At 41.0% G+C, this 15,837-nt stretch overlaps 1 protein-coding gene across 2 annotated transcripts; it reads left to right on the top strand.

The window, feature by feature from the left end:
* The first annotated feature begins 219 nt into the window (after positions 1-219).
* gtpbp8 (GTP binding protein 8 (putative)) lies at positions 220-14,988 on the top strand. Of its 2 annotated transcripts, none has more exons than XM_046361895.1 (7): positions 220-342; positions 852-1,188; positions 7,846-7,944; positions 8,069-8,199; positions 9,227-9,326; positions 11,633-11,748; positions 13,618-14,988. In XM_046361895.1, the coding sequence occupies exons 2-7, from the start codon at positions 871-873 to the stop codon at positions 13,706-13,708; spliced, it is 855 nt and encodes a 284-aa protein (XP_046217851.1). In that variant the 5' UTR covers positions 220-342; positions 852-870; the 3' UTR covers positions 13,709-14,988. The 2 variants fall into 2 exon arrangements, with proteins under 2 accessions (XP_046217851.1, XP_046217842.1); XM_046361886.1 differs by having other exon boundaries at positions 284-442.
* Positions 14,989-15,837: the final 849 nt, after the last annotated feature.

The raw sequence follows: 15,837 nt of genomic DNA, 5'->3' as shown, positions 1-15,837 counted from the left end.
ATCCTTTCAGGTTGTTGGCCTGAGGTAGGACTAAATAGATTTAAATAGTGGACTAGGGTGGTGTTATTTTTTAATTTTGTGTGAGTGTAGTGTTAGATTGTAGGGTATTTGTTTATATATTTATTTTTTCATGCAAAGTATAAGGAAGTTCCACTCCAGTCTAGTAGGTGGCGGTAATGCAATATTTAGTGGCTGTCTTTAAACCTCATCGAAGAAGAAAAATACTTCGAGAATGGAGAGGGTGGTTTTAAGGCGGAACGACAATCGTGTCAACATTTGTCTGCCGGTTGCATTTCAATGTAACCATTAAAAATCAAACATGGAGGACGTTGACTAGAAAATGTACGTGTAACAATGCATCTCTTCGTAATTTGATCAATATATGTATTGTCACATTTAAACGCACAGGAATTATTGGCGTAGTATTTCAGCAAGTCATTGGGTAAGTTTAATTATAATTAAGAATTGCGAAGTAAACAGATAGCTAGCTAGTTGCCATAAAATGTAATAATAGCCCTGTCATGTGTTAACCTAACGTTACCCATTAAATCCCAAGTTCACGAACATTGGGAAACGACGGCACAATATTTTTAAAAGATGTCACCTTCATTTCACCTTTTTATTTTCGTCCGGGTAGGCAAACGCGTCCCGACAGTTGTGACTTTATCAGAGCATCAAGAGATGTGCCAAACCCATTGTATTATTATTAAAGTGCTTCAGTGATAATGATAATTGCCTACACTTGTGTGAGGGTGGTGCATAGTGGTGTTCCAAAACAGCCAACCAACAATTGTTACTATATAAAAAAGAAAATACACAGAGATAACCTATAAGACATCATATCTTTGCAGCTCACACATCAAACAAAAGATGTTCTGCAGGAGGCTATGGCTAAAGCCAGGGACTGGATTTTGGACTGCATCCCAGCAGGGTGCCCACAATCTGGCTTCTTTCCATCAAGCCTCCCTGCTCCCCCAGAGGAAGCTCCGGGGCCTGCTGTTTCCCTTCAGTGAGCTGGAGCCCCACTTGGCTTGTTCAGTGGATAGGGGCCACTTCCAGCTCTTCCAGCCCAGTGTGGAGGACATAACCAAGGCAGAGAAACTCTTCTCCCCGTCCTCCTCACACAAGATTGATTACCACACCTCCGCCGTGAGGATGGAACACGCGCCCTCACAGAACCAGCCAGAGGTAGGTGGAGGGATGTATGTTAAAATAGTTGTGAATGTACATAGTAGTTTGATTTTAAATAAAAAACACTTGTATAGGCTAGGTCTTATTTAACTTTTAGATCACAATATGCAGCTTCAATTTAACATTGGTGTCTCAAGGAAGATGAAAAGATGTTATTGTTACATTTTTTTTTTTAAACATCAGTGTTTCAAAAAGCCTGTCAGACATGGAGCAGTGGTTTGGTCTGAAGATACGTCCTCCAATGTTGGAAAAGCAACTCCACAACTGCAGAGAATGCTGGAATATGTACAGTTGAAGTCAGAAGTTTACATGCACTTATGTTGGAGTCACTAAAACTCGTTTTTCAACCACTCCACACATTTCTTGTTAACAAACTATAGTTTTGGCACGCCGGTTAGGACATCTACTTTGTGCATGACGCAAGTAATTTTTCCAACCATTGTTTACATATAGTGAATTATAAGTGAAATAATCTGTATCACAATTCCAGTGGGTCAGAAGTTTACATGCACGAAGTTGACTGTGCCTCTAAACAGCTTGAAAAATGTCAAATGATGTCAAAGGCTTTAGAAGATTCTGATAGGCCTTGAAATACATCCACATGTACACCTCCAATTGACTCAAATTATGTCAATTATGTCTATTAGCCTATCTTCAAATTTAGTGCCTCTTTGCTTGACATCATGGGAAAATAAATTGTAGAACAATTTCCAAATGCCTGAAGGTACCACATTCATCTGTACAAACAAAAGTATGGAAGTATAAACACCATGGGACACACAAGTTCCTAAAGATGATACATTTGCCTTTGTTGATAGGAAACGGCTATATTGTGGTATGGTTATTTTTCTTCACCACCCACAGGAACGATGCACAACTCAGGGAGTTCAACCAATACACAGATTGCGATGTATCCCAAAGCTAGTCAAACTGTGTGTCAAATGAAGTCTAAGAGACTATATCATTTGAGGATTAAAACAAAAATTGTAACCTTTTATTTAACTAGGCAACGTCCGTTAACAACATTCTTATTTACAATGACTGCCTAGGAACAGTGGGTTAACTGCCTTGTTCAGGGGCAGAACTAAAGAGTTCTATCTTGTCAGCTCGGGAATCAATCTAGCTACGTTTCAATTACTGGCCCAACGCTCTAACCCGTAGGCTACCTGCCGGCCCTAATTATTAAACCTCATTGTTTTGGCCAGCCTAAATAAGTTCTGGAGTAAAAATGTGCTTAACAAGTCACATAAGTTGCATGGACAATAATAGTGTTTAACATGATTTTCATGTTTTTCTTATTGTTTGGGGCAAATCAAATACAACACATTACTGAGTAGCACTCTCCATTTCTTTTCAAGCATAGTGTTGGCTGCATCATGTTATACGTATACTTCTAATCGTTAAGGACTGGAGTTTGTAATGGATGGAGCTAAACACAGGCACAGTCTGTTAGAGGAATTTAGTTCCTATGTGTTAATTAACCAATTCAATTAAAACACTGTCCGTTTATAAGAATTTGTAAGGTTCTTATTGACATAAAATAGACAGAGACCAGTCATCAACATTATCCAATAGCGTTAATTCTGGAGCGCTCTGGTAATAATACCATGTACATTGGTTTATATACCTCACATTTCATCATAAATGTCCCTCCTCCTCTCAGATACAATGGCAGTATAGTTCACAAGCCTTCTCACATTGTCTGCCACCTGTTAAACATTATTCTACAAGCCCATGGTCTCTCCCCTCCCTGGGTGGGGACAGAATGTCCTGTAAGGAACACAGTTTTCCAGCCGGTCTGACGATAGCTCCATTCGTTTCTAACAAGGAACAGAAAGTCCTTGTTCTAATTCTTGACTAAAACTACACGCGTTATATTCAGTGTTTTGATTATAATAAGATTCATACAGTGACAGGGTAGTATTCTGTTTAGTTATAGTTCTACTTTAAATTTATACATAATTTAGTCATTATTCATATAAATCCCATAACGCAATCCTAGAGGAAAACCTGGTCTGCTTTCCACCAGACACTGGGATATGCTTTCCCCTTTCAGAGGTACAATAACCTAATCTACACGAGTTGCTTACCAAGAAGACAGTGAATGTTTCTGAATGGACGAGATACAGTTTTGACTTAAAGCTACTTGAAAATCTATGGCAAGACCTGAAAAGAATTGTCGAACAATAATTAACAACCAATTTGACAGAGCTTGAATAATGTTTAAAACAACAATGGGCAAGTATTGCACATTCCGCGCGTGGATAGATCTAAGAGACTTATCCAGATACACTCACAGCTGGAATCGCTGCCAAAGGTGCTTCTACAAAGTATTGACAGGTGTGTGAATACTTGTGTAAATAAAATATTTCTGTATTGAATTTTCAATAAATTAGCAAACATTTCTAAAAACATGCTTTCACTTGGTTATTATGGTGTGTGTGTGTGGGTAGATACAAATATCTATTTAATCCATTTTGAATTCAGCCTGTAACAAAACAATGTGCAATATGTCAAGGGGTGTATGATAACCTTCTGAAGGTGCTGTAGGGGACACACTAAGGTGATCCTGTGCAAATGTGGGCTTGGGATAGTGGGAGACAGTAATAACCTCAGCAAAGCCATTTCCAAAGCCTTTATCTGTAGATTTAAGGCAGTCTAATGGTGAGCTATAGTGTGTGAGCAAAGCATCTTTCATGCTGTGGAAAGTGAACTTCAAGGTCAGTGGAACTTACAGGTTGCAAACCTTCCTCTTCTGCATCATTATCCTTTTCTTCAGAGGTTGTTGTGTCTTCAAAATTAGCAAAAGCAGCAATCATGTTACCACAGTGTTGACTTTGGTTGTATGATTTTGTTTGACGACTGGACCAGAGATCAAGAGTGAAACAGATGTTGCTGACCCTAGATGAAACATAAGGCTATCCTCCATCTTGATTTTCTGTTTTCTGTTGACAGAATTGTATATAACATTAGCCTTTTTTTGCCAAACTTTTAGTACTGATTATTTCAGGGCATTTGAAATATGTTTTGGAAAAATATTTGAAAATTGTTTGAGGACAGCTTTGCACACTCTTGGCATTCTCTCAACCAGCTTTGCCTGGAATGCTCTTCCAACTGTCTTGAAGGAGTTTCTTTCACTCTGTGGTCCAACTCATACCAAACCATCTCAATTGGATTGAGTTCGGGTGATTGTGGAGGCCAGGTCATCTGATGCAGCACTACATCACTCGCCGCCTTGGTCAAATGGCCCTTACACAGTGTGTTGGGTCATTCTCCTGTAGAAAATAATTAATAGTCCCACTAAGCGCAAACCAGATGGGATGGCATATCGCTGCATAATGCTGTGGTAGCCATGCTGGTTAAGTGTGCCTTGAATTCTAAATAAATCTATGATGGTGTCACCAGGGGGGGGTGTAAATGTCTAGTCCGGTGGCCCTTTTTTCGATTGCTGAATAATTAGTCTTATGGCTTGGGGGTAGAAGCTGCTAAGGAGCCTTTTGGTCCTAGACTTGGTGTTCCGGTACCGCTTGTCGTGAGGTAGCAGAGAGAACAGTCCATGACTTGGGTAACTGGAGTCTCTGACCGTTTTTTGGGGCTTTCCTCTGACGCTGGATGGTAGGAAGCTCGGCCTCTGTGATGTACTGGTATGCGACTTTTAGTGGGTCTAGGGTGTCCGGGAGGATGCTGTTGATGTGAGCCATGTCCAGCCTTTCAAAGCTCTTCATGGCTACCGACGTGAGTGCTACGGGGAGGTAATCATTTAGGCAGGTTACCTTTACATCCTTGGGCACAGGGACTATGGTGGTCTGCTTGAAACATGTTGGTATTACATACTGCCAGGGAGAGGTTGAAAATGTCAGTAAAGACACTTGCCAGTTGGTCCACACATGCTTTAAGTACATGTCCTGGTAATCTGTCTGGCCCCGCGGCTTTGTGAATTTTTACCGCGTCATCTGACCACTTCCGTATTGAGCGAGTCACTGGTTCTTCCTGCTTTCGTTTTTGCTTGTAAGCAGGAATCCAGAGGATAGAATTATGGTCAGATTTGTCAAATGGAGGGCGAGGGAGAGCTTTGTGTGTGTGTGTGTGTGTGTGTGTGTGTGTGTGTGTGTGTGTGTGTGTGTGTGTGTGTGTGTGTGGAGTAAAGGTGGTCCAGAGTTGTCTTTTTTTCTCTCTGGTTGCACATTTGAAATGAGGTAAAATGGATTTAAGTTTGCCTGCAGTAAACTCCCCGGCCACTAGGAGCGCAACTTCTGGATGAGCATTTCCTTGTTTACAGTTGGTTGAGTGCGGTCTTAGTTCCAGCATCGGTTTGTGGTGGTAAATAGACCGCTACAAATAATACAGATAGTGTGGTCTATAGCTTATCATAAGGTACTCTACTTCAGGCAAGCAAAACCTTGAGACTGCTTTTTCATCCCGCACCAGCTGTTATTGAAAAATAGAAACACACCCTCCACCCCTTGTCTTACCAGACGCAGATTCTCTGTTCTGCCGGTGCATGGGAAATCCCGCTAGCTTTATTTTATCCGTGTCGTCGTTGTTCAGCCACGACTTGTGAAACATAAGCATTATAGTTTAATATCTCGTTGGTTGGATAATCTTGATTGTAGGTCAAGGTCGATTTTTATATTTCAATGCTTGTACGTTGGCCAATAGAACGGATGGCAGTGGGGGTTTACTCCTTCGCCTACAAATTATCAGATGGCAGCCCGACCTCTGCCCCCTTTTTCTCCATCTTTTCTTCTTCACGCAAACGACAGGGATTTGGGCCTGTTCCTGAGAAAGCAGTATATTATTTGCGTCGGACTCGTTAAAGGAAAAAGCTTCTTCCAGTTCAAGGTGAGTAATCGCTGTTTTGATGTCCAAAAGTTATTTTCGATCATAAGAGACGGTAGCAGCAACATTATGTGTAAAATAAGTAGTGAACAACTAAATAAAAAGCTAACAAAATAGCACAGTTGGTTAGGAGCACTGAAAATGTCAGGCATCCCCTCCGGCGCCATTCTACAATTCGACCATGAAGACCTGATTCACGCAGTCTCCTCTGAATAGTGTATGTTGAGATGTGTCTGTTACTTGAACTCTGTAAAGCATTTATTTGGGCTGCAATTGCTGAGGCTGGTAACTCTAATGAACTTAACTTCTGCAGCAGATGTAACTCTGGGTCTTTCTTTCCTGTGGTAGTCCTCATGAGAGGCAGTTTCGTCGTAGCGATTGCAAACGCAAAAACAATCACTTGAAGAAACTTTGAAAGTTCCTGAAATTTTCTGGATTGACTGACCTTCATGTCTTCAAGTAATAATGACTGTCTTTTTTTCTCTTTGCTTATTTGAGCTGTTCTTGCCATAATATGAGACTTGGTCTTTTACCATATAGGACATTTTTCTGTATACCACGCCTACCTTGTCACAACACAACTGATTGGCTCAAATACATTAAGAAAAAAGTTGATTTGTGGAACATCTTTCAAGGCACAACTGTTAATTGAGATGCATTCCAGGTGACTACCTCGTGAAGCTGATTGAGAGAATGCCAAGCATGTGCAAAGCTGTCAAAGGCAAAGGGTGGCTACTTTGAAGAATCTCAAATATAAAATATATTTCGATTAAAAAAATTAAAAAATAATAAATAAGTAAATTAAACACTTTTTTTGGTTACTACATGATTCCATATGTGTTATTTCATAGTGTTGATGTCTTCACTATTATTCTACAATTGAGAAAATAGTAAAAAATAAAGAAAAACCCTTGAATGAGTAGGTGTGCCTGAACTTTTGACTGGTACTGTACTTGCATACAAAAACAAATTTGGGCTGTGAAAATACTAAAATACACAGGAGGAAAAAGTATATTAAATAACACATATTCAAATGCATGTATTTGAACCCGGGTCTGGTGTGTGTGGGGGCACATGCGTGGGTGGGTGGAAGACTGGGGGGGATGACTAAGTGTGGAACGGGCAGATTAACCCTCTCCCCCTCCTTCGTGCTCTTATGCTTAGAAGAATGGAATGAAGTGAACATTGGCCATGGCTTAATAAATTAACTCAATTCTGAAATGTATTCATGTAACCTCAGTCAGACCAGGACTTTAACTTAGATTCTTCCTCGCAGTTCCAAATGGAAAGATGTTTGGAGAGAGGAGTGGTGCAGAGCCAGAGGGTTCAGTGATTGTGAGACACGTGGTTTTAGTTACCGCTTGGCTCACCACCTCTCCCCTGTCGGTGTGATTTATCCCCTGGCAACATGGGGGAGCGGCTCTCTGCATCCATCTTGTGTCAGACAGACTCCATCTTGTGTCAGAGACAGATGGCTCCAGTAGCTCTGATTGTCCGCTGGGACTCCAGGGATATTACAGTAGCACACTGTCACATCTCTACAAATGACTGATTTTATGTCATGGCTGGCAACACACAGTTGCAAACCCAAAGCAGTGTGCTCAGCATCGCAGAATATACTTTAAGGTGAACTTATCTAGTATTCAAATATCTACGTACACTAAGCTTTAACTTCAAAGTGATAATACAAAAAAAACTGTAGTATATTTAATATTTTCAATTTGGTCAGCTTGTTGTTTAGGTCCTTATACCCTTTTGGATGTTTGTTGATGTATTGTAATATTGATCGTGGTGATTGTGTGTGCGCGTTGCCAGGTGTGTTTCATCGGCAGGAGTAATGTGGGGAAGTCTTCTCTCATCAGAGCTCTGTTCTCCCTGGCTCCTGACGTAGAAATTAGAGTCTCCAAAACACCCGTGAGTAAACTAAGATCTGTTGTTTATTGGGGGGGGGGCTCCTACATTGTGTTATTGCTCTGTCTCATTCCATACATTCTCTAAGTTACTTTCACTACCTGGCATTTTATCCATTCTCTCTCAGGGCCATACCAAGAAGATGAACTTTTTCAAAGTGGGCAAAGCTTTCACCATGGTGGACATGCCTGGTTATGGATACAGGGCTCCCAAGGACTTTGTGGAGATGGTGGAGCACTATCTGGGTTCAAGAAAAAAGTAGGTCTTCGGGATGTTTTAGCTTTACGTTATGTGGCCGTCAATCTATGTACAGTAAGTATACTGAACAAAAATCTAAATGCAACATGCAACATTTTCAAATATTTTACTGAGTTACAGTTCATATGAGGAAATAAATTCATTAGGCCCTAATCTATGAAATTTACATGACTGGGTAGGGGTGCAGCCATGGGTGGGCCTGAGAGGGCATAGGCCCAACCACAGTTTTTCCCCACAAAAGGGCTTTATTACAGACAGAAATACTCCTCAGCACCTCCCCCACCCCTCAGACGATCTCGCAGGTGAAGAAGTCGTATGTGGAGATCATGGGCTGTCTGCGGTTGTGAGGCCAGTTGGACGTATTGCCAAATTCTCTAAAATGACGTTGGAGGCAGCTTATGGACATTTAAATTCTCTGGCAACCGCTCTGGTGGACATTCCTGCAGTCAGCATGCCAATTGCATGCTCCCTCAACTTGAGACATCTGTGGCATTGTGTCATGTGACAAAACTGCACATTTTAAAGGGGCCTTTTATTGTCCCCAGCACAAGGTGCACCTGTGTAATGATCTTGATGTTTAATACGTTTATTGATATGCCACTCCTGTCAGGTGGATGAATTATCTTGCCAAATGACAAATGCTCACTTATATGAATGTAAATACATTTGTGCACAAAATTGGAAAGAAAAACGTGTGTGTGTGTGTGTGGAAAAAATCTGGTATTTTGTATTTCAGTTCATGGAACTAACACTTGACATGTTGCATTTCTATTTTTGTTCAGTGTAGATCACGGCCAACCCGGTTTCTGGAGAGCTACCCTCCTGTAGGTTTGCGATCCAATCTCTGTTGTAAACTAACCTGATTCAGTTTATCAACCAGCTAATTATTAGAATTGAGTGTGCTTGATAACCAACAGGATGGTAACTCTCATGGAGCAGGGTTGGAGAGTCTTGATGTAGATCGAATGCATTTGTCTGTTTGTGTGACATGATCATGCTTCCCTCTGCTGTGTTACATTTCTATCAGTCTGGTAAGGACCTTCCTATTGGTGGATGGCAGTGTTGGGCTGCAGGAGGCAGATATGATCGCCCTGGAGATGTGTGAAGAGTTCAGTCGGCCTTACGTGGTGAGATTAGCGTCTATAGCCTCTGTTTTAATTGAATATGTATATATATATCTATCAGTTGAAGTCGGAAGTTTACGTACACCTTAGCCAAATACATTTCCACTCAGGTTTTAACATTCATGACATTTAATCCTGGTAAATATTCCCTGTTTTAGGTCAGTTAGGTCAGTCACCACATAATTTTAAAAGTGAAATGTCAGAATAATAGTAGAGATTTCTTTCAGCTTTTATTTCTTTCATCACATTCCCAGTGGGTCAGAAGTTTACATGCACTCAGTTAGTATTAGGTAGAATTGCCTTTAAATTGTTGAACTTGGGTCAAAAGTTTTGGGTAGCCTTCCACAAGCTTCCCACAATAAGTTGGGTGAATTTTGACCCATTCCTCCTGACAGATCTGGTGTAACTGAGTCAGGTTTGTAGGCCTCCTTGCTCGCACATGCTTTTTCAGTTCTGCCCACGTATTTTCTATAGGATTGAGGTCAGGGCTTTGTGATGGCCACTATAATACCTTGACTTTGTTGTCCTTAAGCCATTTTGCCACAACTTTGGAAGTATGCTTGGGGTCAATGTTCATTTGAAAGACCCATTTGTGACCAAGCTTTAACTTCCTGACTGATGCTGCTTCAATATATCCACATAATTTCCCTCCCTCATTACGCCATCTATTTCCTGAAGTGCACCAGTTCCTCCTGCAGCAAAGCACCCCCACAACATGATGCTGCCACCCCCGTGCTTCACGGTTGGGATGATGTCCTTCGGCTTGCAAGCATCCCCCTTTTCCCTCCAAACATAATGAAGGTCATTATGGCCAAACAATTCTATTTTTGTTTCATCAGACCAGAGGACATTTCTCCAAAAAGTACGATCTTTGTCCCCATGTCCAGTTGCAAACCGTAGTCTGGAGGTTTTGGAGCAGTGGATATTGATACTGTTGTACCTGTTTCCTCCAGCATCTTCACAAGGTCCTTTGCTGATGTTCCGGTATTGACTTGCACTTTTCCTACTAAAGAACGTTCATCCCTCGGAGACAGAACGCGTCTCCTTCCTGAGCAGTATGATGACTGCGTGGTCCCATGGTGTTTATACTTGCGTACTGTTTGTACAGATGAACGTGGTACCTTCAGGCGTTTTGAAATTGCTCTAAAGGATGAACACATTTTTTCCCCTGAGGTCTTGGCTGATTTCTTTTGATTTTCCCATGATGTCAAGCAAAGAGGCACTTGATTTGAAGGTAGGCCTTGAAATACATCCACAGGTACACCTCCAAATGATTTAAATGTCAGGTAGCCTATCGGAGACTTCTAAAGCCATGACATAATTTTCTGGAATTTTCCAAGCTGTTTAAAGGCACAGTCAACTTAGTGTATGTGAACTTCTGACCCACTGGAATTGCGATACAGTGAATTCTAAGTGAAATAATCCGTCTGTAAACAATTGTTGGTAAAATTACGTGTCATGCACAAAGTAGATGTCCTAAACGACTTGCCAAAACTATAGTTTGTTAACAAGAAATTTGTGGAGTGGTTGAAAAACGAGTTTTAATGACTCCAACCTAAGTGTATGTAAACATCCGACTTCAAGTATGTGTGTATGTGTATATATATATATGGCAAGAGGGTATTGTTAAACAACTCAGTGTTCTGTTTTGTGTCCTTGTATATGTTAAGTTTACAGAATTTTGCTGTAATATAGGTTCACCATTTTCATTGCCATTTAAGCCTTTTCTCTCCCTCTCCTCCTTAGTGTGTTATGTTCCATCCCACTCACTGTAGAGCGCAGTTTCATGTAGAACACTCAAACTTGTCCCACTCAGCTATTTTAAAAACTGCAGTCCTGGATCCGGGTCATTATTGATTGGTCCTGTGCTTTAATGCATGGAGCTGTATTATTCAAGCTATCAGGTTATTAAGCACTTTGACCACATAACTAAAATGATGTCAACAGGGATCTTAAATAAAGCTTATGTCCACCTTGTGGAGCCACAACAGGCTAAAGGACTGGCGTCAGATTAAAATGATCCCATTGATGTACTTAGATGGAATTAATGGATGCACTCATCATATTGCAAATAAAAATCCAGGCCTAGTCCCTGCCGCTTGCAGCGTCCTAAACCACCCAGAAGATGACCGAAAAGCGTTCGCTATTGTTCCTCATAGAACCGTTTGTTTTGCTTGGAAATTGGGAACACAGTGTCTGCTTTGGACTAGCACACGATGAGAACCTGTTTATTCATTCATGATCGTATAGCCTATCAGAACTTGTTAATGAGGCATTCAAGCTCTTGTTTTGTCTGGTGTGTGACGCAGATTGTGGTGACCAAGATCGATAAGTGCCGCCAGGGGGTGCTGTTGACTAACCTGCTGCAACTTCAGGACGCCATAACACAAACTGTTAGATGCTTCCCACAGCCCTTCCTGGTCAGGTGAGTCACCCACACACCCCTACTATTTTCAGTAAATTGTGCCCCATATATATCTCTCTTTTTAGACTGATGGCTTGTCACTGTGAACTTGCCATGTCAGAATGTCAATGTGATGTCAGAATTACACACACCGTTATAGAGCTCGCCTTTTATAGTCCTAAACAGTGTGTTACCTCTGGTTCGTATGGCCATTGCTATGACGGAAATGAATGGGGAAAGAGTGGGGTTTTGGGATAAATACCGAAAGTAAGGTTAACACAGGTTTAGGAGATGTTTTGTTCTGTGAGTTAATGACCCTTAGGAATTATGGAGCATTTATGTGCTCATTTTGATTACATAAATGCTTAAAAATTCCCAAAAAGTGATGTTAGCTGATGAACATTATCTGATTAAAAAAATACATATGTCTTATACGTAATTTTTTTAACAGATAATCTTTCAGCTAACGTCACTATTGGGGAATTATGATGCATTTATGGTCTCCTAATACCTTTTTTTTCTGCATTTATCAGAAAATCCTCCAAGAGCCCCATTCCTTTCCCCATAGGCTTAACAAGCCATGGCGGAGTTAGTGCTTCCAAAAAGAAGCTATTACTATTGTTCAATATTCAAGGACATGGAGTTAGTCACAGTCTCACTTATTTGAAAAAAAGACCGACTGACACACCCTCTCTCACTCATTTCACTCATGTCATTGTAGCAATCACATGACTAGACCAAGGTCATCACAGATGGAATTGTCGTTGTCTACAGGAAGAAAGTGTGGCTGCATGCTGACTGCTTACATACAAAATGTACACTGAGTGTACAAAATGTACACTGAGTGTACGAAACTTTCCATGACCTAGACTGACCAGGTTTTGTACCCATGTATACAGACTATCATCTCAGATATGTCTTGTTCATCCTTTTCGATAATGGAACGATATGCTTCAGTTCCATCGACATGCCAACCACCCCATACAGTACGGTGATATTGTACTGTAAAATCTCTGTTGCCTTCACTGTATACCAGAAAGTGTGCCATAGGTTTGGTGCTGTAGTTTGATTAACCTGTCTTCCTAATTCTTTGGGTGAAGGGAAAGGACAGACTGGATTATGTCACAGTGCAGCTTACATATTCTCTTATGTAAACTGCAGTGCAGTTCAGTCTTCTTTATTGCAAACTGTGAAAGTGCACACATGCATTTGTGTAAATAAAACCTACCTATCTTGTTGGGTCAGATGGCTATCAGTGATCAGATAAGACAAGATAATGGTGGCAGTGACACACACGTATGGTTGGACACACACACACACACACACACACACACACACACACACACACACACACACACACACACACACACACACACACACACAGACCTGACTGCACACTGTCATTGGAATTGGAGGGAGGGGAATGACCGTGTGCAGGAGAGACAGACTCTGTGTGTGTGTGAGAGATTGACTAACTGTCACTCACACTCTGCCTCTCAGCCAAGGCCTTGGGGGTTTCGTCCGGCTGCACATTCCATAGAGGTTGAGTGTCGGAAGAATATCTCACACCAGTAACTAACTGATAACAGACCCACTGAGGTGCTACTCTACAGATACCAGCACACTAATGCGCTAATTTACAAACATGGAAGGGCCCCGTTGTAATGGCCTGTAATCTTACATACACATACCCTAGTATGTTAACTGTCATTCTTCACAGGTAGGCAAACCTACTTTCTCACTTTGACAACTACTTCATTACTCTGTTCTGTGTTGTGTATAGCAGGCCTCGACAATTCTATACATGCATGTTTGGATGTCTTCAAAAATTTGAAGCAGTTATATACTGATCTCTCTCTCTCTCTCTCTCTCTCTTCTCCTAATCGACAGTTCTCTCCATTTTTCGGGGATATACCTGCTCCGTTGTTTCATTGCCCATGTGACCGGGAGCATTCAGCTGGGAGACACTTGTCGAAGCTGATCTGAGACCAGTTAACCACCTCTTTGACTGCACACTCTGGAGCACAGCTGATAACTTGTTTGGAATCAGCTCATACTTCCTCAATCTATGAACACTCGCACCACTGATACAGTAGCATATTGTGGACAGATTTTAAAACTGACCTGAGATCAGTTGCAAGACAGCTGATCCACTCTCTGGAAGTGCTTTCTTATGGTACTGTGTGACTCTACGGGAACTTTCACCTTGGGAACAGAGACAAACTAAAAGCTGACCTGAAGACAGTTTCCCAATAGAGCCGCTTCATCTTTAGTGTTTGTGTACATTGTTTACTATAGTCAGACTGCTATTTCTGTATATACCGTGCATTCGGAAAGTTTTCAGACCCCTTGACTTTTTCCACATTTTGTTACGTTAGAATAAGTCTATCGATTCAGTTTGTTTTACCTCAATCTACACACAATACCCCATAATGACAAAGCAAAAACAGGTTTTTAGAAATGTTTGCAAATTTATTACAAAAAAAAAAAAAAATGTAACTATCACATTTACTTAGGTTTTCAGACCCTTAACTCAGTACTTTGTTGAAGCCCCTTTGGCAGCGATTACAGCCTCGATTCTTTTTGGGTATGACGCTACAAGTTTGGCACACCTGTATTTCTGGAGCTCTGTCAGACTGACCATCGGGTTCTTGGTAACCTCCCTCACCAAGGCACTTCTCCCCCAATTGCTCAGTTTTGCTGGGTGGCCAGCTCAGGGGAGAGTCTTGGTGGTTCCAAACTTCTACCATTTAAGAATAATGGAGGCCACTTTGTTCAGAAATTGTTTGGTAATTTTCTCTAGATCTGTGCCGACACAATCCTGTTTCAGAGCTCTACTGGCAATTTCTTTGACCATGGCTTGGTTTTTGCTCTGTCAACTGTGGGACCTTACACACAGGTGTGTGCCTTTCCAAATCATATCCAATTGAATTGACCACAGGTGGACTCCAATCAAGTTGTAGAAACATCTCAAGGATGCTCAGTGGAAACAGGATGCACCTGAGCTCAATTTATAGCAAAGGGTCTAATTAGTTATGGAAATAAGGTATTTCTGTTTGTCATTGTTTGCAAATATTTCTACACTTTTTTTCTCACTTTGTCATTCTGTGTAGATTGATGAAATGTTTTTATTTAATTGATTTTAGAATAAGATGTAACAAAATGTGGAAAGGGGAAGGGGTCTGAATACTTTCTGAATGCACTGTATGGTGATGGGAATATGGATTGTTTTAATTTTGTAATAAAAACTATAAAAGGAAACATTTTGTGTTGGTTGTTGTAGAACTCTGGACCTAAAGGGTCATTTATAGTAAGCTACTGGTGGAGACTTTGTTAAACATTTCCCCTAGCATTTAATGAATGACAGAATTCATGGGGAAAGAAGGACTAAGGTAAGCAAAAACTTGTGTGTTTTGTGGGGAAAGTGATCAGTTCTGGAGTACGACTGAACCAAGGTCTCATCTCAGGGAAAAATACGGTTACATTCATGTAATATCAACGGGATAGTTGCGTAAGAAGAACAAACTTGTTACAGACTTACAATATAATCAGATGGTTTGTGATACATTTGAGGCACAGTAATACAACTGATTATATAGTGAAATGTGAGGCACACACACGTTGTCACAGTTGTTTGTGCTGTAACACATTATTTCCATGTTTTTTTTGTTGACAGATATTTATCCATCTACTTGGTTGATATTATATTATTATTTCCTAGGGTATGAATTTCACAATGTCTCATTTTCTTTCTCCAAACGATAGAAGTGTGAATAACTCAGGTACTTTTTGTCCTTGTCTTCCTCTAACCGCTAAACGCCCCCCCACTGGGTACGAGGCCTATACAGTGTCATTTTTGTGTCTTTCAGTGACTGACACTGTCGCTGTCTAGCTTCTTTTTTTTCCCCATAGTGGGTCCAACACCCAGGGACTTTTTCCAGTCCTACTCTTTTACAGTCCCACTGGGGAGAGGTGACGCACATCAGACAGGACCTTGTGCCCGCGCTCAACACGTACTGGTAGGCATCATCGCTCCTTTGGTGGCGGTACCAGGATGATGATGTTGCATGGCTGTGATTGGAAGAGGACAATAAAATTTAAGAGCTGAGT

Source organism: Oncorhynchus gorbuscha, linkage group LG01 (assembly GCF_021184085.1).
Source record: "Oncorhynchus gorbuscha isolate QuinsamMale2020 ecotype Even-year linkage group LG01, OgorEven_v1.0, whole genome shotgun sequence".
Lineage (NCBI taxonomy): Eukaryota > Metazoa > Chordata > Actinopteri > Salmoniformes > Salmonidae > Oncorhynchus > Oncorhynchus gorbuscha.
Note: the sequence above shows the minus strand (reverse complement) of the source record. Positions and strands in the feature narration are given on the sequence as shown.